This window comes from Salvia miltiorrhiza, chromosome 6, assembly GCF_028751815.1.
Source record: "Salvia miltiorrhiza cultivar Shanhuang (shh) chromosome 6, IMPLAD_Smil_shh, whole genome shotgun sequence".
Classification (NCBI taxonomy): Eukaryota; Viridiplantae; Streptophyta; class Magnoliopsida; order Lamiales; family Lamiaceae; genus Salvia; species Salvia miltiorrhiza.
In genome coordinates, this window is record NC_080392.1 from 18,657,790 (window position 1) to 18,682,025 (window position 24,236).

The window sequence follows — 24,236 nt, forward strand, 5'->3', positions numbered from 1 at the left end:
TACTACTCCCATGAAGCTTGAGTAGTAGTATTACTTTTCGGGCGAAATTTAAACACTTTTGTTATATGATAAGTTTTTTTTATTCATATTTTCACTATTTTTCACCTATCACATTTAACACATAAATTAAATATTAACTCTTTAAAATTAATATTGAAAAAAATATTCAAATTTCGTGAGATGAATAAAATATATACTAATTGATACGATTCTAAAATTACAATAACCGTGATTTACGCTAGTGAAATTTGTAAAATTAGAATGGGGGGGGGGGGGGTATATAATTTGATCGGTTTGTGAAAACCGGTGAATCCAAAATTATGGTTCGTTGGGGGGTTTGAATTCGATTTGCATTTCATCAAATTTTGGTCGGTTGATTGATGGTGGGGTAGTGGGGGTAGGGGTGGGGTTAGGGGTAGGGTGGGGTGCATTGTTTGCTACTGTTATTTTACAGCTCTGCAAAAGTCTCTTCTGAAACGTCTTGGGGCCTAATTGATTAGATTCCCTTCAAAATCACATGCGCTTGTCTTTCCAAACAATGTCCAAAACAAAAAAGAAAAAGAAAAGATGAGAGATAGAGAGACAAGTGGCTGACCCACAATCCAACACTTTAACGTTGGTTAGCTTTGACTGGAAAGAGTGGGAGGTTTTCGGACTGCACAAAATATTGAAATACCATTAAATACATATGTCTATCATTATGGAATTGGGAAACTGCATTTGCTGTCTATGCCCTTTTATTGTAATTCTTTTATTTTTATTTAAGGTGTCATAGTCAAAAAATATACTCCCTCCCTTCATAATTTAATACCCTACTTACCTTTAAAATTTTATCCACAATTTAATGTCCTATTCTGTTTTTTGTACCCTCTTACTTTTCTTCTTTTTCTATATTTACTATTATTTGCCACCAATGGACCTACCTTAAAATACATTTATCATTTTTATATTCTATATTTACTACACTTTATCACTAGTGGATTCACTCACCACACATTTATCACTTTAGTCAACTATCTTTATCACTTTCGTCAACTACACTTATATTTCATCCACATAACATTTTTCAACTTTATTAGTCTCCGTGTCCACACCAAAGTGGGGCATTAAATCGTGGACGGAGTGAGTATAAATTTTAAAATATATATACATACATATATATATATATATTGTAATTTTTACATAAACTTAACTTTCAACGAAATTAGGGCTTAATTCGTAGTCAGAAATTTATATGATATTGATTTAACTCCTAATGATAAAGATTATTTAAAAGTTCGAAGGTCTAAAAAGACAAAAAAAAAATTAATGACTTAATTTCAATTGCCAACTAAGCTCTAATTTCGTCGAAAGTCAAATTTAAGTGAAAATAGCAACGAAAATACAAATTCATGTATTTTTTTGGCTTAATTGAAAGTTCACGTGAAAATTGTAATTTTTTTTAAAATCCGTGTAGTTTTTTTTTGTCATAATCTCTTTATTTAACTTGGTATGTGTGTTTTTTTTAATTTGAATTTGTCTTATTTAATTTGTTCTATTTATTTTCAATAATTATTTTATATTATATTAAATACCTATGCGTTTACAAACAGTGTGTATTTATTACTATTTCATCCGTTCATAAAGAGTGCATGTTTTCTATTTTTTAGAAACTCCCTTATATTTTAAATTTCATTTATACCCAATATTTACAAAATACCCACTCCTTAATTTTACAATTTGGTGAGTCCAATCCCTAAATACTACTCTTTGTGAAATTCTTTTAATAGTAAAATAATATCTTTTAATCATTTTATTAAAACTCGTATCTTCCACTCTACCACACACTCTTTCTTTGTAGACAAAGGGAAGAATAAAAATACATAAATATTTCCTCCGTCTATGAAATGAGTACTTATTTGTGGACGGCACGAGTTTTAAGAAATGTATTGAATGTGGTGTAAGTGGAATAAAGGTCTCACTTTTTGAGGGTATTAATTAAAAGATTGTGTGTGACACATTTATATAAAAGGAAAATGGGTACTCATTTCATGAACGGACTAAAAAGAAAATATAGGTACTGGTGGACGGATGGAGTATTATTTATGATATATACATAGAATCATACATGTATTTCCTAAGGTAACATTTACGGTTACTAGTTTCTTACATATAATAGGTACTGTTGTAAAGAAGGCAAAAAAATTATTGTACAGTTGTGATCATCGGTTTGGATTTGATGTGCCACTAGTATTTTTTCTGAAAAATAACTTTTTATTTTTAAATTTTGTGTGCTTTAGTTTACTAATTTTTATTGGAGTTTATAATTAGTTCTTATTTAATTTTTACTTTTTTAGTTAAAAATAATTTTGTGGTTGATAGTTTCAAAATTAGGGCTAATACTTTAAACCTTCAATTTTTATAATAAATATTAATTAAGATTTATTATATAATAATCAATTATTATTTTATAAATATATTAAAATTAATGGTACAACAAAAATAATGAAACATAGAATTCGGACAAATAATCTCATCGGTCAAAGTGTTTGTTCTTGATTTATTTCACATCCAAGAAGCCATTTACGTTTAATTGTCATAGTAAAATATAGTGATAATGGACACAAAAGCCATTTTCATATGGTGTGGTTCTTATATAATCAAAATGATAAAAATGTGAATTTAATAATTAAAATCTAATAAAAAGACTAAGTTATTTAAAAGGTCAAAGTCACTCAACGTGATTCTCTATTTTCTCTCTCTTCTATTTATATTTTCTCTCTTCAAATCTCTTATTCCTCATTTTTTTTATCTTTCACAAAATCTCCTGTGCATTCGGGTGTATCATATGCCTAAATTGATCAGTACCCAAATCCTAACATACATATTAATTCAAACTCGCATCCTGACCCAAATCATGTAAATGACACTATTCAGTTATACGAATGACACTGCTTATAATTGACACTATTTAATTATATAAATGATATTGTAACATTTTAAAATGTTATAGTGTCATTTTCAATCTTGCAGTGTTATTTAAAATATTATAGTGTTATTTATAATCTAGTGTCAATTACATGAAGTGTCATTTATATTTCTGAATAGTGTCAATTATACGTGTCATTTATATTTTTGAATAGTGTCAATTATACATAGTGTCATTCACAATGTTATAATGTTATTTATACGCAGTGTCATTTGTATAACAGAATATTGTCAATTAAAGACAGTGTCATTTGTATAACCGAATATTGTCATTTACACGATTTGAGTCAGGATACGAGTTTGGATCAGGATGCGGGTCAGGATCTGGGTACGGGTACGGGTCAACCCGGTTGTACGGTACACTTGAATGTACCCAAGACCACCTCTTTTTTTTCTTTTTCTTTTTCATTTTTTCGCAGATATGGCGCGGTTGCTCCCTAATTTTCATCGTACGGTTACATTAATGGATAATGAATGCTAATGTAAGAGAGGTTGGTGAATGAAAACGTGGTGAAAACATATTTTTTTTGTTTTCAAAAATTTCCAAAATTTGGCGAATTTTTAATTGAAAAAGCTTGGATCGATTAGAACTCTTTGGGTGTTTTTATTGTATTTAGGTATGTATGTTAAATTCATAGCAGATTTATCAATTGTATCAAAAATATTCTGATTTTATGGTGAGTTATACATAGTCTGAATGCAGTACACAATTATGCTCGTAAATGACCCAGTTAAGAATATCTTGAGATCAACATCATGATTTGTTGGTTTTACAACTTAAAATTTATTTTTTTCACGTGTAAGACCACATTAAGTATGAAAAATATAAAATACATGTTTGATTGGGAGGACACAATTAGGAGCTATGAATATATTTTTAACAAAACAATTGTATTCCACAATGACACAATGAACAAAATCAATCGTGCGTAATATGTACACTATTGAACAAATCAACTGTATACATATTGTGCATAATTGAGCTCAACTATGTTCTTAAGCACATAATTGTATTCCACAATGACATAATGAACAAAATACCGTATACAATATATACAAGGTTGAACAACATCAAACGTATACATTGTGCACAATTGAGCTCAATAGTGCACATTTGAATTCTCTATATGTAGTTGGCATATTATTTATTAATTGATTTAATTATTATTAATTTATTAATTAGTAATAAGTTGGAGCTCAAGGTAATAAAAATCTTTGTTTGGTCCCGGAGGGTCACTGAACATGTGTATGGGGGGGGGAATACACATGTGTGGCAATTCTTCGCGAAAACTGATGTTTGAACAAATAAGAGAACATAACTGATACTGAAAAGCTTTTATAAGAATATCAATTGAAGGTTTTAGGTAAGTCTCAAAACAGTTTTCAGTTGAAGAGAGGCTAGCGACTGATACTGATATTAATATTAGAGGATGACTTTAGTTAACTGAACCAGTCAGATAACTTCAGTCCAGATAAGGCTTCAGTCGAGTTTGAACGTAAACAGAGGAGTGTTATGAATTTTACTGATTATCCGGAGATTTATCAGTTTGACTAATAACAGTAGCAACGGAAATTAAACTTAGTTCAAATAGCCTTAAGAAAGTTTGTCACTTAATGAAATCCTTAGTTTCTCTTTTCAGTTAAGCAAGATTCAGATGTAAACAATTTTGGCGCAAATAAGAATAACTGAAAGCAGATAAAGAACACAAGGATTTTTACGTGGTTCGAAAAATAAATTCCTACGTCCACGACCAGATGATCAGTCTGACAAACACTCTGGACTTGTGCTTACGGGTACACAGCAAATCTTGAACTAAAAATATAATTTTTAGTACCAATACATTGGGTTGGATTTCTCGCTCTCTCTTAGCACGCTAAGACACACAAATGCCTTTTCCAGCGGGTGGCTAAGATCTCTGAGTCAGAACACTGGTCTGAACTCCCTTAGCTTGCTAGTTTACTGGTACTAAACAACTACTGAGTTTGGTCTCAGTCTCGAACTCGATTACAATCACTATTCTCACTCTAAAGAAAAGGTTATGTATTAAACCAACTAGGATTACTGAGAACAAACTCTCAAGTAATCTGAAACTAGGCTAATGATATATCTTGTTTAATTGCCTAGATGTTCTAAGAGAGTTTATGCAATCAGTTGTATTGATTGTGTTATCTATGATTGCTCTCTTCTTCGATTCAATGCTTATAGAGGTTAAGCTCGAGTTGATCTTTCGATGTAGCTTCAGCATTGATGATTGAATCGGATTCTCTCTCCATCTCCCACCCCACTTCTTGGGGTGTTTTCCTGAGCTATTTATAGGCAGCTCTGAAGAATAGATCTGTTGGTGGAGATCCCCTCTTCAAATTCTGCCGTTGTGAGATGTGGTCCAAAACAGCTCAGGTTCTTTGTCTTCATTCTCCTTTGATGAATGGAGAGTTGGTCTTCTTGTCCTTCAGAATTGGTGTTGCAGACTTTTACATGAAAAATGAAATTATGTTATTTTAAAGTCAATGCTCTGACTTAGGCATTAAATGCAGCGTGTCCAGAAAGCTATCCACGTAGCTGGAGTTAGTGAGACATCATTTTTTCTTTCAGTTCATCATAGTCTTAGTGTAACTGAACTTGTCTTCAGTTGAAGTGCTTGCTATGGCTCGTAGATTCTTCAAGTGCCAGTGTATTTTCCATCAGTCAGGACTTCAGTTGGATCTGCAACTCCGATGCATTTAGAACTTGTAAGAAGCTTTCAGTCAAATTGTTCTTCAGTTGAGTTGACATCTTTAGTCTTCAAGGCGTTCAGTCTTCAGTCTAGCTACTATAGGGACTAAAACATTTAAGTCCAGAAAGATAACCTCTAACTAGACCAGATCCGATCACCTACCCACCGTGGGCAAACATAACGTGCCCATCACTGATGTGGCAATTGTAATTAGAGTAAGATAATTTTAATTAGAGTAAGATTTATTAATTCTCCTTCCTAATTAACATTGCCACATAAGTGGTGGGCACGTTATGTTTGCCCACGGTGGGTAGGTGATCGGTTCTGCTAACCAGAAAGTGTCTTCTAACAGTTTTGGTATCATCAAAACATGAGGGTTGGATATATCTTTCATTTCCCAACAATCTTAATTAATTATTAATAAAAATTAATAAATAATTAGTTTTTGTTATTTAATTAGTTAATTAACTTACTTATTTGTTACTCCCTCCGTCTCTCAAAAGTTTGTCCGAAAGATAGTGGCACGTGTTTAAATAAAGCTGGTAAAAAGTTATTTGATGGTGGAATCATGTACAAAAATAGTGTTTAAAGGGTTGTAATTGTAAGCTTAATTCCAGAGTTGTTAGTAGATTGAGATCAAGGTGAATAATCTTTTTCCTTGTATAAGTAAGCTTACCACTGCGAATATGAATAATTTGACCCTCTGCTCGTTGCTTCCTTGCAGCTCTCCATAATCGTGAAATAGTTTGACGGGAGATGGAGAATTTCAGTGTTGCCGCCATAATCTTTTCTCGGGGTGGCTTTCCATCGATGCATCCTTCTAGGAGGAACATGACGACTTTGTTTCGTTGTGCAGTGGATAGATCCTTCTTCAAAGAGAATTTCAATGTTATGTTTTGTGATTGTATTAAGGCTCGTGCCTTTATAGATTAGAAAAGGTCAAATTGGTGGGAAACTTGAAATATTTGGGAGTTGTGTAGCATATGTACTGTTTGGCCGCCAACATTTGAGGTCTATTTTGAATGATCAACCACTATTTTGAAATATTTATGAGCTCTTCCACTGTTTTCATGATCAGGCATTATTTTCGCTTATGTAATGTTATGTACTTCCTTGTCAGCCTTTTTTTTTAATTTTCTAATCTCAAAGAAAAAAAAACATAATTTCTTCCTTCAAAAAATTTTGAAAATTAAATTTAAATTAATATATTCAGTTAATTAAAAATCAATCTAAAAAATAAAATAAAAAAAAGATTAAAAAACAAAGATTCAATATATAAGCACTTTTCTACTTTATTACCTACCCACTTAAAACACTAATCAATAACTCCTTAAACCATGTGCGCAAAAAAAAAACAACTCGTGTTTCGCGGGACATAGTGAGTATTTATTTATTAACTTAAATAAATAGATAAATAACTATCGATTATTTAATTAATTAAGTATATTTATTAAGTAATGAGTTCGAGCTCAAGGTAATAAAAATCTTAATTAGTTATTAATAAAAATTAATAAATAATTAATTTTGTAATTTAATTAGTTAATTAACTTATTTATTTATTATTTGTTAGTTTTTTTTATGAATTAGCTTACTTATTTATTTGTTATTAAATAAATATTTATTATGTGCACAGTTAACTATAATACGTACATGGTTGATTAAGTTTGTGTACGATTGAACAAAATCAACCGTGTAAATTTTTGCAGAATTGAGCTCAACAGTACACAATTGAATTCTCTATACACTATTAACATACTATTTATTAATTAATTTAATTATTATTTATTTATTAATTAATATATTTATTAATTAATGAGTTGGAGCTCATGGTAATAAAAATCTTAATTAGTTATTAGTAAAAATTAATTTAATTAGTTAATTAACTTATTTATTATTAGTTAGTTTTTTAAACTTACTTATTTATTTAATACTATTAATTAAATACTACCTCCGTCCACGAAAGAACTTCCTATTTTTCCTTTTTGGGACGTTCATAAAAGAACTTCCTACCTATTTTTGGAATATATCTCAACACTTATAAATATCTCAGTTACCTTTACTTTTCACCTTTTCACCACTCACAATACTAATTAAAACACATTTTCACCATTTTTAATACACTCAACACCTTTCGTGGAAGAAGAGAGTATTTATTATGTGCACAATTGACTATAATATGTACACGGTTGATTGAGTTTGTGCACGATCGAACAAAATCAACCATGTAAATGTTTGTGCATGATCGAACAGAATTACCTTACGTGATTCATTTACAGATATGTCATCCCGATGTGTTACAATTCGTTATAAGTGGCTCAAAATTTTGGGCACGAGATTTAAGAAACTACTCTCTCCGTCCCATTATAAGTGGCTCAAAATTTTTTGGCACGAGAATTAAGGAGAATGTGTAAATTGGTTAAAAGTGGTAGGACTTATATTTTTTTAAGAGTTAATTTTTTTTCATTTATGGAACTAGGCTACTTATAGTGGGACGACCCAAAATTGTATACAAGCCACTTTTAGTGGGATAGAATGAGTAGTATTTAGTGTGTTAAGTGCTGTAGATGAAAAAGTGAAAAGATGAATAAATGATAAAACTTTTGTCAAATAAGGAAATATCTCAAGATAGGTGGGACAGAGGGAGTAATGTTTTGAAATATACTATTTTTAACATTAAAATATCTATTACATTCATGTTTATAAGATTATTTTTTTTGTACCCTCGATTTAAAAATCCTGGATACGCCGCTGGCAGTGACTGCTTTTTCAAGTTACGTGCAGTACAAACAGTTGAGTTTAGAGAATCATTAAGTTAATTCTGGGCCACACTTGCCATTCGGACTTGGGCCGCAATGCTCTAAGAATAATGTCGTCTAGAGTAGTTGCTGCATACTTTGCATGTAAATTATCCATTTAGGGGTTCTAAAACACCAAAAGAGATGGTGGGTTAGATGCCTAGACTATTTGACATTGATATGTGCTACAAGTTTGCTCTGTGGTCCAGGGACATTGCTATAGAGATGATTTATAGTAAGTTCGAGCAGTCTTATCAAAGGCTCTCATCATATCTGGATATGTCAAGGGAGCATAATCTTGGGACCATATGTGATGTTCAGACTACTCAGACGAGTGAGTTCTGCTATATATTTGTAGTTCTTGGACAGTCTAGTGAGACCTGTCATTGTAGTAAATGGAACTCACCTTAAGGGAAATAACGAAGAGATTCTCTTCGTCGCAGTTACCAAACAAGGGAACGAAGGGGGTCTTTCCTCTTGCAATTAGTATTAATTTGATTGAGAATGACGAATCGTGGATATACTTTTTCTCGAAATTGCATATGAGCCTATGAAATCCGCCGGACGATTTACTGATCATGTCTGATCAACACAAGAGCATTTGGTGTGTCGTTGAGTTCATATGCCCGAATGTTGCTCACAAATTATGCTTTTTACTATATATAGAAGAACTTGATGCGATTTGACCGTCACGCAACTATAATCTACAAAAGTCAACTTACAATTATCGAGATGAAATATTTCAGGCAAACTTCGCAGCTTTAGATAATGGGGCAGAAAGGTTAATTTTTGTAATTTCATATGTATTGTATTGTTTTATGTTAACGTAGTTGTTTGCTTGGACAATTCACACAAAATTCACTATACAAACAAACATGAGCGTTGATGATGAGAGAAAAGGCTGACCAGAAGGTTCCCTTATGACATTAGCATCCTACATTTGGATGCTATTATTATTTTTTAGAACTTCCAGCAAACACATTTCCAAACCTCCAAATATAAAAACAAAATTGCATAGGCAATACATGTACGTATCACCACAAACCTGACAATCTTCAAATGTAAAAACACCTGTGCTTTAAAATTACTAGAGCGCTCCAAGAAACTGAAATCAGTCAAAAGAAACGCCATGAATTACATTTGCAAGAAGATATTACAACAAAAAATGCTCTTCTCCTCCCCTTATTCTCTTTAAAACCTTGTACATCATCACCAACATACTTGATTGACTTTGTCAAGTTTCTCAGAAACTGAAACAGTGATTCTGTTCTATGCGGGTGTGCTCGAGTATAAAAGGGTGAAGAATAGTTCAACTTCGGGTATGTTCCGAATCATTTGGATGTACCTACCTCTGTTGGATTCGGTAACAAGCTGTTGAGCCATAAGAGCTATTCTCGGAACAAGTCTGGCGAGTGGCATCCCAGATATCAAATTGTTTTCTCCGCAATGGATGCTTAGATCTTCCAACACAACATTCACCACTGCTCTTAGAGATGTGTCAACAATATTGGCGAACTCAGCACTGTCCAATCAAATGGAACAGGTTAAAACGAGCACATCAGCATAACGTCAAGTCAGCATCTGTTAGAGAAACGGCAAAAACAAGAGAATACAAAAATCCAGCACAATAAAGGCCAAACTCCAAATGGAAGGTAATGAATTTTAGAGCTTATTCGATAGGAAAGTATCCCTTACTACCTCGGCACTTAGCATAAGCTTGACGTCAAAGTCAAGAACTACCATACAGTGTTCTTGCTCACAAAATAAAGAAAACTAGAGTATTTTGATATTTTGACCTTTCTTATTGTTCATCTAACAACAGCTGTATTCCAAGGATTTGAAAGTCTCAAAAAGCTGCACTGTGTGATTTGGAGGTCCCTCACACAATCTTTTCTTACTTTAACATCTTTTTCAAAGAACGGATAAAAAACTTGAGCGCAACCTAGCTCAACAAACAAGGTGCCGTAATTGCAGTTTGCAGAAGCAACACCAGTTGCATAAAATCATACCTTGACAATACTGCACGTGTTTCTCCCATGAGCAACTCAAATTTTGTAACATGTGAGAGATCTGACACACCGCTGCTGGATGGCGCAACAAATTTGTAAACATCACCATCTTCAGGCATCAGATAACCCACCCACTGACTGGGGCTATGCCTAATCATTAAAGTATCCAATATGCGTATAATAGTATCATGAACTAATGAAGTATTGAAGATATCTTTCAGGTGCTTTCTGCAAATGAAAAATTAACAACTTATAATTAGTTTTGATATCAAAACAATTATTGCAGTGACATCACTAGGGATCCAAGAAACAATGCAAAGGAGTTTTGAAATGTAATTTTTCTAAATTTTATCTCAATGAAATATGGGTGGGCCAGATCAAGGGCTGACACTGGAATTCAAGCCCAGTGTAGTAGGACTCAGGCATGGTTCTCAGGCATGGAGACTAAAGTGTGTAATATGGCGTCACATCTAAGAATCCAGATGCTACCTATTCGCAGTATCAGATTCAACATATGCAATTGAGCTTAAGGTATCCACATAAAAGAATCAAGACTAAAACAAATGCCTTACAGGTACAACAAATTACAGAGAACTAAAGCAACTTCATGAAAAAGCAGCAAGGAAAGCACACACAAAAACACACACATATACATAAGACTGAAATAATGACAGATAACCAAAAATAACGCTGAGATAATAGTTGAGTAGCACATTACATAACTCAATCCCCTAGATTATATAAAGAATACGGAAAATCAGGCCATCAACACCAAGTGAGCAAGTTCTAGCTGCACTGATCTCTAACCCCAAAAATTCATATGTGATATTATATCGTCTGTGAACTCCACTGGCCCATAAAAAGAAACTGGCAAATAAACTCTTCCGCACCAACTCAATGGGTTAACGGTCTAATGTATTATTTTCTTGGCCATATGCAAATCAGGTTCCCAAGCTCCTTTTGTGGTGGGGTACACCCATTGAATGGCAGAGAACTTTATTTTCCTAACTTTCTTTCCTTACCTACGGTTAATTCTGACCATCCTATTTGAAATTAAAAACAGATTTATTTGAAAGACATACAAACTACATATTACATATAAATCGTATATTCACTTGTAGATGGACAAATTAGTGACATGATAGATATCACAAATTCTGACCTTGGCTCTCTGCTTATTTTCATGAATATGTTGAGTGCCATCATACTATATAAGGCTCCAATCAACATTAGCATTACTGGTAAACATAATGAAACTCTCCTACTTTAGAAATCTAGATCACTACTTAGATTTCAGGATTTCTCCATATTCAGAAACAGCTGTTATTACTCCTAAGATTTAAAATTCATGTGTGATCCTACCATGAACGACAACAGTCAGGAAATTGAAAGTAGGTTCTCAAGTCGGACTCATGGATAAACCATTTCCGGAAAAGCCTAAACATTGTTCTCCAAGAGAAAAACAAATTTAGGATTACAAAATTATGTTTAATGTAACACTATCTCTGGAAATAATTCCTTTATTACCCCAGCAGCCATCCATAGTATACCTTTATCTTTGAATAAAGGTTCTACCCTCAATAGAGAATAAAGCACTCCATAGAGGCCTTTTCAAACAAATACATTCACAATCATGCAATGCATAAGAGAACGAACTTCAGAACCCCAGGACTCGTGGGTGCTCAAACTAAATAGCAGATAGCTATAAAAAAAGAAAAAAGAGAGAATTCCCGGTATAACAATTTGGGCAAGTCTAAGTCATTCAAATTCTTTCGGGTGAAACATGAGAAATTAGAAACACGTTAAATGGGTCTTCAAGTGAAGGATTTAGAGGACAAGGTGATGGGCAGTATGGTGGGAACTTAAAGCTGCAGAGGCTGGAAGTAAACTTGGAAAGTCCTAAGGTCGTAATAGCTGCTGCAGGAGCTCAGATAATGAGGCAAAGTGTGGATAAATAAAGAGATCCTATCTCTCAATTCATAATTTTTGCACAGTTTATTTTATACTCTTGTTCATTAAAATATATAGTTACTAAAATAATGATACAAAAATGAATGATTTGATGCTGCTTCAATTATCTTAGAATTGTATAGTGCATTTAAGACATACACAGTTGCACCCTTGTTCTGTATTATAGTGGTAACAATGCATTAAAGAAACAAAAACACAGAAGTACTAAAAAAGACTTACATAATAAGTAAATAATTCTCAGAATAAAACATGTTTCACAAAGATGCGAAATGCCAGGAAATAAACAGCTATGACCTAGAAAGCTGAAAAATATTTAATAAGATGTACCAAAATATTTCAATTGGTCACAAGATATCAATTGTTTAACCATTGCAAGAAAGGCTGAAATGTAGAAAAAAAATTACAATATGAAGAAAATGGCAGTTTAGGAAGGTTCCAGAGAAAGCATATAGAAGAAGCATGCATACAATGAAGCAGAAAAAACCTAAAATTTAGGAAGATTGGGGAAAAAGAAAGATGAAACAATCACTAGTCTCATATATATGCATAGAAAGGCATACATACCCCTTGAGTACTTCTGATGTCACAGCCTCTGTACCAGATATCAAAGAAAGCAGACCGTGGTTAGAAAGATAATCAGCACAGGCCAAAAACTGTTGTTCATCATTTTTGTCAATCATTTCAGCTTCATCCTGGATCACAGAGATGAGCCATTCTTTAGATATACATAAATAGATCAGGCTTCAGCATTAATAAAACTACATATATTTAGCACCATTCTACTGCTGATGCATCATTATTTATTGCAACATGTTTATACAAGTTTCTTAAGAAAGCACGCTTACATTCCCTAAAGCTGATTTGCATTAAGTAAACTGTACAAAAGCACCAGATACAATCAGTAATTCGAAAATGCTGCAATCATCGCATGCAAAGCTACTCGCCCACATAATATTGATCAGGTTTAAACATGAAAAGATAGAAATTGTTGAACTGACAGGAGTCCCCAACACAGAAACAAATAATAAATGCTCAGGCTAATTAGCAAACAATAATCATGGGTGAGTAATTTCAGACTAAACAACAGATAATGAGTTTAACTAAATGATGAGTTCACATATCAAATTTTTTATAGTAGGAGAAACCCGATAATGCTAGTATCCATTCAAATTGAAGCATGATAGTCAGCATAATTCAAGAAAGGAAGGAGACAGCCCACAAGAAGTGAAAGACAAGGTGAAATAAAAAGTGACTAATTACTAATTAACTCTGGAAAGACATTATCCTTTGACTGTTAGGATTTGGCTTCAGAAAAGCTTAATCCTATCAAAAAAATAACAAGTAAAGATTCTGACTGAGAATCCAAGAGTTTAACTTATAGCACAAGAAATAAGTCTAATTAATAGTTAATCGGTAACGGTAATATACAGACGTCTAGACATCCATTTATAATTCACCAATGGTGTCTCTAAAAGTATCTATCCAGTGATCCATAATGGAAGATAAAGAAAAACAATTGTGCTGAAACTGATAAAAAAGTGAAGTATCATTGCTTTGGTGAAAAAAGTGAGCTATTTTATTACTTTTTCAGCAAAATTTCTTCTTAATCTCACCAACTAGAAACCTAGAGGAGAATCATCGAACAAAAGACTTAAATCTTAATAACACATTAGCAATTTGCAATTGGTGAACACGAGAAAGAGTCTTGCCAGGTTCTGGCAGTTCCCTGAGTTTGCCCAACATCAATACTTAGAAGTGTTAAGATGACAAGATCAACAAATCCTGCATTATGTTGCTGCACATATCACATATAACAAGATTCTCCTTGTCCCAAAAGAAACACAGCCAGAATATCCACCTTCATTCCCACTGTCTCCCATTGTTAAATGGTTAACTAGAAAAATTATGAAACAAAGGTTGAAATCATATACAGCCAGTAAGAATCACTGAACTGTTAGTTGTAACACCCTTAGGATTTAATCAGGCAGAGAAGGTACCACCAAAGTTCTCTTTATGCATTAAGCTTTAAAAAGAGATACAAGAGGTAAATGTACCCAACAAATACCAAGTCAGAAGCAGGACATAGGTTGCTAATACCTAAAATTTGCAGAATCAAATTAGCCCACAAAGGACTAGCTTAGATATCATAAAAAGGCACGTTTATCCTATTGCAAGGTAATCTATTAGCTCTAAATCATTTATAAGCTTATGCGGAGTCTTAAATTGAAAAACATTCAGTTACTTATCAATTCCGTTCCCCGAGATCACCAAGGTTAACTTTGATAACAGATACCGGTGTTCAGTCAATTTAGTCTTACAGTTTCTACTTTCAGTGAAAAATATCTTGAACTATAATAGATGCACAAGGAACATATATATTGGACATCTCCATTGCAGATGTAAGTAAGTACAGTTTGGGTGGTTATTGGTTAAAACAGGGCCATTATAAGAAAGGTGATACGTACGCAAATGTTAAATCATAGCTTAACTCTGCATGTGCGGATTGTGGATCTTGTAACTTCTCCTCTCTCCAAAAACATTTAGAACAGAAAAAATAATGCTCCTACTTACTTAAAACATTAAAAACTCCTTGAGACATTGTGGCAAATATGACCCAGGTCAAATAATGAGCATCAACAATATTGTTGCTAATGTGACTGCCACATGGCTGATTCGAGTACCTTTTGATGACAAGTAGAGTGTTCTCTCGTTTTGTTTTAACAATAACCATATATCCTTCCTAAATTATGGTCAACTGGTCATGTTAAAGATTCGTCCTCAATATCAACTTGGATGTGGGGCATGCCATGTCTACTCGTACAAACTAGATGACTTGTTCATAAATGTACACCTAAAAGGTTGGCCTAGGATAGGATACTACCTTAAGGGTTGTGAATAGTAATACACTTGAGGGATGTTATTAGTTTGTCCTAATACAGTGACGTCTATGAAATAATGATTCAGGTTATTGTGAACATCAGACGATGTAAAACATAGAGGTAATTATAAGAACTATCCCAACTATAAGACGTTTCTGAAATACTTTCTAGCATAAAAACATTATCTTGATAATAATACAACATTTTTGGAGACACATCACATAATAATGTTCTCCTCTACAAATAGGCCAGCTTGGTAATGCTCAAAACACATCTATTGATAAAAAAAAATTAAGCATTGTTAAAGGATTTCACTAAAGATAGCATCATTCTTACAAGCAGATGAGAACTTCCAAGACCTCTTGCTGTGTCAATATATAGATGTCTCCCTAAGATATTGACTTGCACCCTGATATAGAGGCTCAGCATAGTCAACGCCCAAATAGATGATACCATTTTTGTAAAACCTGTAAACATCACAGCCGATAGCACTAGAAAATCACTAAAATGGCCTAGATAAAGAAATACAGAGTGAATCAAGGAAAGCATTATATCCATACTCAATATTTTAAGTCTGTCCCATAGTTCAAGCTTCTCTGTCTTGGTTAGAGCATTTGCTTGGTCCTTTCCTTGAATTAATCTCTCTGTCAGAGGCGTAAGGTCCAAGTGCTCGGCCAAATGAATATCTAAGAAATGCATCACATGAGGCAGCGTTGCTGAATCAGCTATTCTCTGGACGCTCTGAAAATGTGATTGTATTCTATCCAAGAGAAAAGAAATAAACGAACGTTAATGAGCAGTCAGCTTCATTAGTAGCAATAACAAACGAATACACAAGGGTCAGCTGATCTTAACTGGGCTTTAATGAGTTCCTCACTTTCCCTCTCATCAGCAAGCTGCCTCTGAAGAGCAATAAGACTATGCCTCCGAGCATCATAGAGCCTGTACAGTAGATACCCGCCCCCAAAAGCTCCAAGTGCAACATACACTTTTCTCTTATGCCTTCTCCAAAATTGCCTATCATCGCGCACAAACATGTCGATCAAATATAAAAAGCTTATTAAGCTAAAAAATATTGAATAATAACTTCAACAGTACGAAAATCACCACTTCCCACCCAAACAAAAGTAAAAGGAAGCCCAGTGGGGAAATTAATCAAACAATTGGAACTCATCACATGAAAAGGGAATTCGAGCCACTAGCACAATTCGATGGAAATCCCACAATTTCAGCAACTATTATACATAGTTCAAACATGTCATCACGCATTCTACACAAAAAATGGGGCAGACGCTAAAAAAATCAAAAAGAAAATGACGAACCACATTCAAACTCGTTGTTTTAACCCTTTATTAGTTGGTTGACGCCCACCAGCCCAACGATTTGGCCGGTGCTTCCTTCTCCTTTCGAGAAATCAAGCGAAGTGAGTTACGGGCAACTCAAGAATCTTGGAGTTGTTTTCCCTTCTTTTTATCTTTCTATTTTTGTGTTCTAATCAGAGCTCGAATCTTGGGTTATTTGCCTTTTTGCTTTTATCCGCGGTTTGCACTTTGGAATCTGTGATGAGTGAAAGATAAAAATTTTAAGCTGCTACAAAAATCATCACTTTTAATACATCGATGATTCGATATCAAAATTTTAACTGAAACTAAAATCTACTCATCAATTATTTATGCCACTGTATCAGTATATAATTGATGTCTACTATCTTCTCAGCCAAAAAAAAAGATGGACCAAAAAGCTATCCTATCCTACCCATTAAAAGCTTTAATTAATCTTACCCTAGAGCAAAATTATTTGTATGTTTGAAGGAAAATAATAATTAATTAATATCTTTAATTTATCTAACCCTAGAGCAAAATTATTTATAAGTTTCAAGGAAAATCTATAGGGTTAATAGTGTTTTATGTCCCGAACTTCCAGCGCTTTCTACAAAATGTCCCGAACTTTCATTTTCTCCTAAAAAACCCCGAACTTTCAATTTTTTTCATAAAATATCTCGCTATACAAAATTCGGTGACAAAAAGATGAATTATCTCGCCGAAAGAAACATTTTGGGGACCGTCATTATTGAAAAACCATATTATGAACCACCATTATTAGAAAACGATGAAAGTTCGGGGTTTTTTTTATCATCTTTCCGTCATCGAATTTTGTATAACGGGACGTTTTATGGACAACACTAAAAGTTCAAAGTTTTTTAGGAGAAAATAAAAGTTCGGGACATTTTATGGAAAATGCTGAAAGTTCGGGACATAAAACATTATTAGCCCAAATCTATATATCTATATACTATAAAATAAAAGATGACTTTTTTTTTATCTTCATATTAATTCTTTCCTTTACTTTTTCCACAAATTTTTTTTTCTCTCTCTCTTTTTTCTATTTAATTACTTTTCAAAAAATTGTTAACTTTTCGTGAAAGAATATTCAATATGGATGTTACATCAAAGATGACGAGAAGATCATTAATTCGATGTAAAAAAAATATAAAAAAGATTTTGAAATGAATAAGCTATAGAGTGGATTTTTAAAATGACCACTTTCATATTGTAAAGATAAAAAATGTCCACTAAAATAAAAAACATAAAAAATGTCCACTGTTACCAAAATACCCTTCACATTAAAAATTAAAAAAATGTCCACTTTACATCAACCCTTTAAAAAATCCCGTAATTCACAATCAGTGTGAATTCACAACCAAAAGTTTTTGGTTGTGAATTCACACTGGTTGTGAATTCACAATCGAATTCACAACCAGAATTTTTTGGTTGCGAATTCACAACCTAAATTTAATTCACAGCCAGAATTTTTTGGTTGTGAATTCACAACCAGTCGAATTCACAACCAAAATTAAATTCGATTGAGAATTCACAACCTAAATTTAATTCACAGTCAGAATTTTTTGGTTGTGAATTCACAACCAGTCGAATTCACAACCAAAATTAAATTCACAACCAGATTTATGTTGGTTGTGAATTCACAATCAGTCGAATTCACAACCAGAATTTAATTTGGTTGTGAATTCGAATTTTCATTGTGAATTCATAGATCTAGTTGTGAATTCAAAAATATTAAATTGTGAATTCATAGATATGATTGTGAATTCAAGAATATTAAGTTGTAAATTTATAAATCTGATTGTGAATTCAAGAACATTAAACTGTGGAGAATTTATAGATCTGGTTATTAATTTAAGATCATTAATGATTAATTATCAAAAATATATTTTTCTCTTTTAACCAATCTCTCAAATAAAATTCATAAATCATCACTTAAAAAAATCAAAACAAATGGAGAATTAAACAAGGATCAAGCTCGTTGGATATACAATGCATCGGAAAACTGAATCCAAATGCTATCACGAAATAATCAAATCTATTTACAAATGACACCACAATTTCCTAGCAACAAACATTCCAACGATCGTAGTAGCGCTTCAGATCTAGGGTTTCCGCAGCAAATTAAACCCCCTAGCTCCGCCGCCGGAGTTCAATCCCCTCCTCGATCGTAGTAGCGCCGACCAAGCTCAATCTCCTCTACCACCACCACCACAGCTCGTCCTCCGCCACCACGTCGTCGTCTTCCGACGATCTCGAGCTGCTGTCGATCAAGCCTAATTCTCACAGCTAGACCTCGCTGAAGGACCTCCTCCCGAAGACTCGGCATCGAAGGAGGATCTGCAGCAGACAATGGATTTGAGGAAGAGGAAGTGGATGATCTCCAACCGCGAGTCGGCGTGGCGGAGCCGCCTCCGGAAGCAGAAACACATGGAGGAGCTGATAGCGCAGGTGGCTAATCGTTTCCAAATTCGACGTCGTTGGCCTCAACACCACCGACGTCGTTGCTCTATCAGGTAATTAGATCTAAAACCCCCAATTATCCTCCCTCAATTTCCATCTCATCGTATTTCAATTCAGGCGGCCACACGATCGGGTTATCGAGGTGCGCGCTCTTCAGCGGCAGATTGTCCAACTTTAGCGGTAGCGGCGCGCCGGACGCGACGCTGGACAACAGCCTGATCCCGGAGCTCTGGTCGGTGTGTCCCGTCAACGGCGACGGAAACAACACGGTGGCGCTCGACAACAGATCTAGAGACCTGTTCGACAACAGCTACTTCCGAAATCTAGTGAACGGGAGAGGAATTCTGCAGTCCGATCAGGTGCTTGTGATAGCGTTTGCAGCCTTGCTCTGGCAGATCGAAAGAGAGAGAAGAGAGTGGAGAGAGAGAGAGAGAGAAAAGAGTGGAGATAGAGAGCAGATCGAAAGAGAGAGAGAAAAGAGTGGAGAGAGAGAGAAAAGAGAATGAGAGAGGAGAAAGAGAGAGATTACATATATTTAAAGGAGGGTATTTCTGTCTTTTCAATCAAAAAGTGGACAGTTTTTATTATTTTTATCTTAGTGGACAATTTTTATCTTTACAATATGAAAGTGGATAGTTTTATATATTAACTCTAAGCTATAATTGTTTAAAATGTTAAAATTAATGTTCGAACATTATATTATTTTTAAATTTTATTTTCGTTTGTTGGTCAAAAAATAAGTAGATGTCATTTCATTTCAAAAAAATTTACATGATTATTTAATTATAATTCATTTTAATTTTAATAGTATTTTTAAATTACAATAGTTTTTAATGCAGTTAAAGAGAAGGAAATTTGTACTATTAATTTTAATATGAATTTATAAATAAAAAATTAGTTATATATATCTAAAAATATAATTTAAAATATTATATAGATTTATTTAATTATGTGTATGGATTTTATATTTATTTATCTAAATATATTTGTTATTATATTTTCCTCTTTATATATTATTCGTATTTTTCTTGATTTTTTAAATTAGTTTTGGGCTATTTAAATATGAAATTTTAATAAAATTTTTGTTATATTGATGGTTTAGTATTAATTTTTTCTCAAACTGAGATTGAATGTAATTATTTGCTTTAAAATCTATAATTAATTATTATTATACAATACTCATTAATTTAATATTATAGTCATTAAGATGATAATAATATTATTATACACTATTTTAAATCATATACTAGTATTATTTAAATTGACATAATTTTTATTGTTACTAATTAATCTAACTTATAAATAATACATTTTTATATTTTTACATAATTTAAAATTTAAAAAAAAATATTTCAAAAAAAAATTAAAAATAATAATTAATTAATATTGTCATTTCTACTATAAAATAGGCAAATAGCGGTTGATTTGTCTAAAATGTCACTAAATATTAATTTAATAACTAAAATATTATTAAAATATATTCTCTTCCTCCCTGATATACGTATTCATTTTTCTTATATGTCAAGGTATACTCATTTTCTTATTTTGGTAAGTATACACACGCAATAATGCCATCAATGTTATCTCTTATTTATCATATTTGTTATTGTAGATTTCATTGTAATTTCACTCACAATATATGTTATTATTATAATAAAAATGTGACGCTAAATTTACTCAGAACACATTCAATCAATTTCTTTTAGTCTTAGAATTATTTTCAAATAAGTGTGCATTTTAAGGAGCAAGAATATATTACAGTCTGTTTAGATTTTTACTTATCCGACCAAAATATTACCTATATTGGTGTTATGTTATGTTGAAGAGGGGTCAGGCAGGGGATCCTGTTAGGTTCCTTGGGGTCTCGAATAGTTGTATGGAGGGGGAGAATACATCTATAGGCTATTTTTATACTGACACAACATTTTTTAGTTAAAAGAGTTTAGTAAGATTTAGGTTGGCGACTGATACTGAATACTCTTCAGTAAGGAGTTATTAGTTAAGTCAAAGACTTTAACTGATACACGTTAGGCTTCAGTCAAGTTTGTAAAACAGAGGAGTATGAATCTCACTGACTATCCGAAGATTTATCAGTTCGACAAATATTACTAGCAGCGGAAAACTTTTCTTCTGAAATAACCGTTTTGATTAAACAAGTTGTCAAGGTTTATGTTACACTTTGCTATTAATCAGTTTTAGTTGATAAAACGTTTGTGAACAGATAAAAAAGATAAATATTGAAAGCGATAAACAACAAAGGGGATTTTTACGTGGTTCGGAAAATACTTCCTATATCCACGGTCAGTTGATCAACTGACAACTTCACTGGGCTTGTACTTACGGGTGCACAGCAAACCTAAACAACCGAAGATCCAATCTTCAGTACCAACACACTGGGTTGGATTTCTCACTCTTAGCTTCACTGAGACAAAATTATGCCTTTCCGCAAAGACTGAGATCTCTTGGAGTCAGAACACTGGTCTGAACTCCTTACAACTAGGGCTGGAAAAATATACCGAAAACTCGGTATACCGGCCATATCGTACCGTAAAATACTGGAAAATACCGAATTTAAGGTATACCGGTTTTTCTGGTAAGGTATGATGCCGTACCGAAGATTTACGGTAAGGTAAATGTATGGATTTTCCAGATACCGGGGTATACCGGTGTATACCGATACCGCGGTATATACCAAAAAAATTAATAAATACCGTATTAAAGGCATATACCGGAACACGGTATGATATCGTACTACTGGTATACCGAATATTACTGTATATACCGGTGATGCGGTAACATACCTTATTCTAGTATACCTTAATATTCGGTATATACCAGTAATAAGGTACAATATCTTATTCTGATATACCGCAGTTGTCCATATATATTGGTATACCGAAAATCGCGGTATATATCGTATCAAAATCTATAGTTTTAAAATATATAATATATATTTTTATGTTTATATTTTGAAAAATATTTATAAATTTTATAAAATGATGTATATAATCTATATTATGTGAATATATACAATTGTACATGAATTTATAAATATCATCAAATGATACAAAAACAAATAAAATATAGTATATAGTATAAGTCATACAATAATATAAAATTATTTATTTTGATATTATAGTATAGTTGTAATATATAACTAAAATTATTGTTTTACAATAGATTATACATCTAACTTATATTAGTTACATACATAATAGCATAGTTATAATATTAGTATTATATTATAAATAATATTACGCCTAACATATAAATTATATGTAACTTATAACATCTATATAATTTACTATATATTACATGAATGCATACAAGTATGCGAATATAAATATCATCAAATGATATAAAAATGAATAAAATATAATATAGTATGTAAGTTATATAATTTAATATAACTGAATTATTTATATTGATATCATAACACAATTATAACATAATATTCTATATTATATAACTAAGATTATTGTTCTACAATAAATTATACATCTAACGTGTAACATCTATGTATATAATAGCATACTTATAATTAATATTGATATTATATTATAACTTAGATTACATCTAACTTATAAGTTTCATATAACTTTACATTGATATCATTAATAATAAATGTATTACTTTTTGTTTATTTGTGATATATTTTAATTATTATGTCATTATTATATTTGTTAAATATTATTCATTATCTAAACATGTTTTAAATAAATAAGTTATCAATTTTTTACCGTATTGAATTTTTTCAATTTCGGCAATACCGATTATTTTGGTATACCGTGAAAGTACGGTATGCCGAAATTCGGTAAGGTATATCGAAATAAAGGTACGGTAAAGATTTTGTATATTCTTCATACCGTACTTAAGGTATACCGAACTAAGGTATACCGTAGGTAAAGGTAAGGTAAAGGTATGAATTTTCTCCATACCGGAGGTAAAGGTAAGGTATAAGGTATGGTCGACTTAATAAGGTATACCGTACCGTCCCACCCCTACTTACAACTCAAACTCTCAATTCGATCGGTTGAAAAGAGTTTCGAAAACTTGCCAACTAGATTACAAAGAACATGTTCTCTGTTATCAGTTATACCTAGGCTTTGTATGTACAATATTTACCTAAGTTCTAAGAGAATGTATGTAATCAGCAGTGACTGATTTTTGGCTTTGTGATTCTCTTCTTCGATTCAAACTTTGGAATGACTTTGAATTGCTGAGTGACGAATTCGGCAGCGTTTCAGCTTATGTAGTTGAATCGGTGAAGATTGAAGTGATCCTCGAGCTCTATTTATAGGAGACGTCTTGAATAGATCCGTTGGCTGAAATGGTCTTCAAGAATTCATCCGTTGGATATAGATTTGAACTTTGCTGAGGCTTCAATCTTCGAAGTTCCTTTGTTTGGTGAGAACGGCTACTTTGAGAGCAGGAGATTGGACATCTCTGAAAAGGTTAATCACCAAAAAGGAAGGCTCTGCAGAAAAAGGACGATCCTCGAAATTTCTACATTTAATGCGGCTGAACTTCTGGAGTGTGTGGCTTCCTTTAAGCTTTGGAGCTTCAGTCCGAGGAAGAATGTTTAACTGATACTTGACTTTAGTATCAGTCCGCTAAATCCACGTGGCTCGCATTAAATAATCAGTCGTAACTGATTCTTGGTCTGGTTAGTCAAATATCAGTATTTGACTCTGCCTTAAATCGTCAACAGTCGACAACCTCAGTATTCAGTCCTTCGGCTTCAATCTTCAGTCTTCTGAACAGCAACTAAACTAGAAAAGAACTCTAACACTTGAGTTCGAACAGTTCTAGTCTATTACAAGTGAAACCTATTGATTTTGGTATCATCAAAACTAGGATTATGATATTTCATTAAGTTCCCAATAATTTTCCCCTTTTTGATGATGCCAAAACCACATATCAGTTCTAAGACAAGAAAAGATTGAACAAGAACAACAAGTTACTAAACAGGGTGAATATTATTCCCCCTTAACAAGATAACCTATTAACTTGCATTCGAAGGAAAAACACAACAGTTCAAAAGAACAAAACGAAGACATAACTGAAGTAAGCAATCAGAGCCTGGACAAAAAGTTAT

General features: G+C 32.8%; 1 protein-coding gene and 1 long non-coding RNA gene across 2 annotated transcripts; one reads left to right on the top strand and one right to left on the bottom strand.

Moving 5' to 3' along the window:
- Window positions 1-9,632: 9,632 nt before the first annotated feature.
- On the bottom strand, window positions 9,633-17,062 carry LOC130990307 (peroxisome biogenesis protein 3-2-like). Its single transcript, XM_057914527.1, has 7 exons — window positions 16,658-17,062; window positions 16,191-16,352; window positions 15,896-16,095; window positions 15,672-15,802; window positions 13,021-13,148; window positions 10,486-10,713; window positions 9,633-9,998 (listed from the first exon to the last, which is right to left on the bottom strand). The coding sequence occupies exons 1-7, from the start codon at window positions 16,660-16,662 to the stop codon at window positions 9,746-9,748; spliced, it is 1,107 nt and encodes a 368-aa protein (XP_057770510.1). The 5' UTR covers window positions 16,663-17,062; the 3' UTR covers window positions 9,633-9,745.
- A 1,146-nt stretch (window positions 17,063-18,208) lies between these two features.
- Window positions 18,209-19,781, top strand: LOC130990308 (uncharacterized). The gene is made up of 2 exons (XR_009090918.1): window positions 18,209-19,191; window positions 19,256-19,781. It is a non-coding gene; the product is annotated as an uncharacterized LOC130990308 (long non-coding RNA).
- Window positions 19,782-24,236: the final 4,455 nt, after the last annotated feature.

What these genes read in the sequence shown, in the direction of transcription:
- LOC130990307 (XM_057914527.1), bottom strand. An exon ending in GGACAGACTTAAAATATTGA is followed by an intron (nt 15,803 to 15,895) that starts GTATGGATATAA and finishes TGATGTTTACAG; the next exon opens with GTTTTACAAAAATGGTATCA. An exon ending in ACATCAGAAGTACTCAAGGG is followed by an intron (nt 10,714 to 13,020) that starts GTATGTATGCCT and finishes TTTCATTTGCAG; the next exon opens with AAAGCACCTGAAAGATATCT.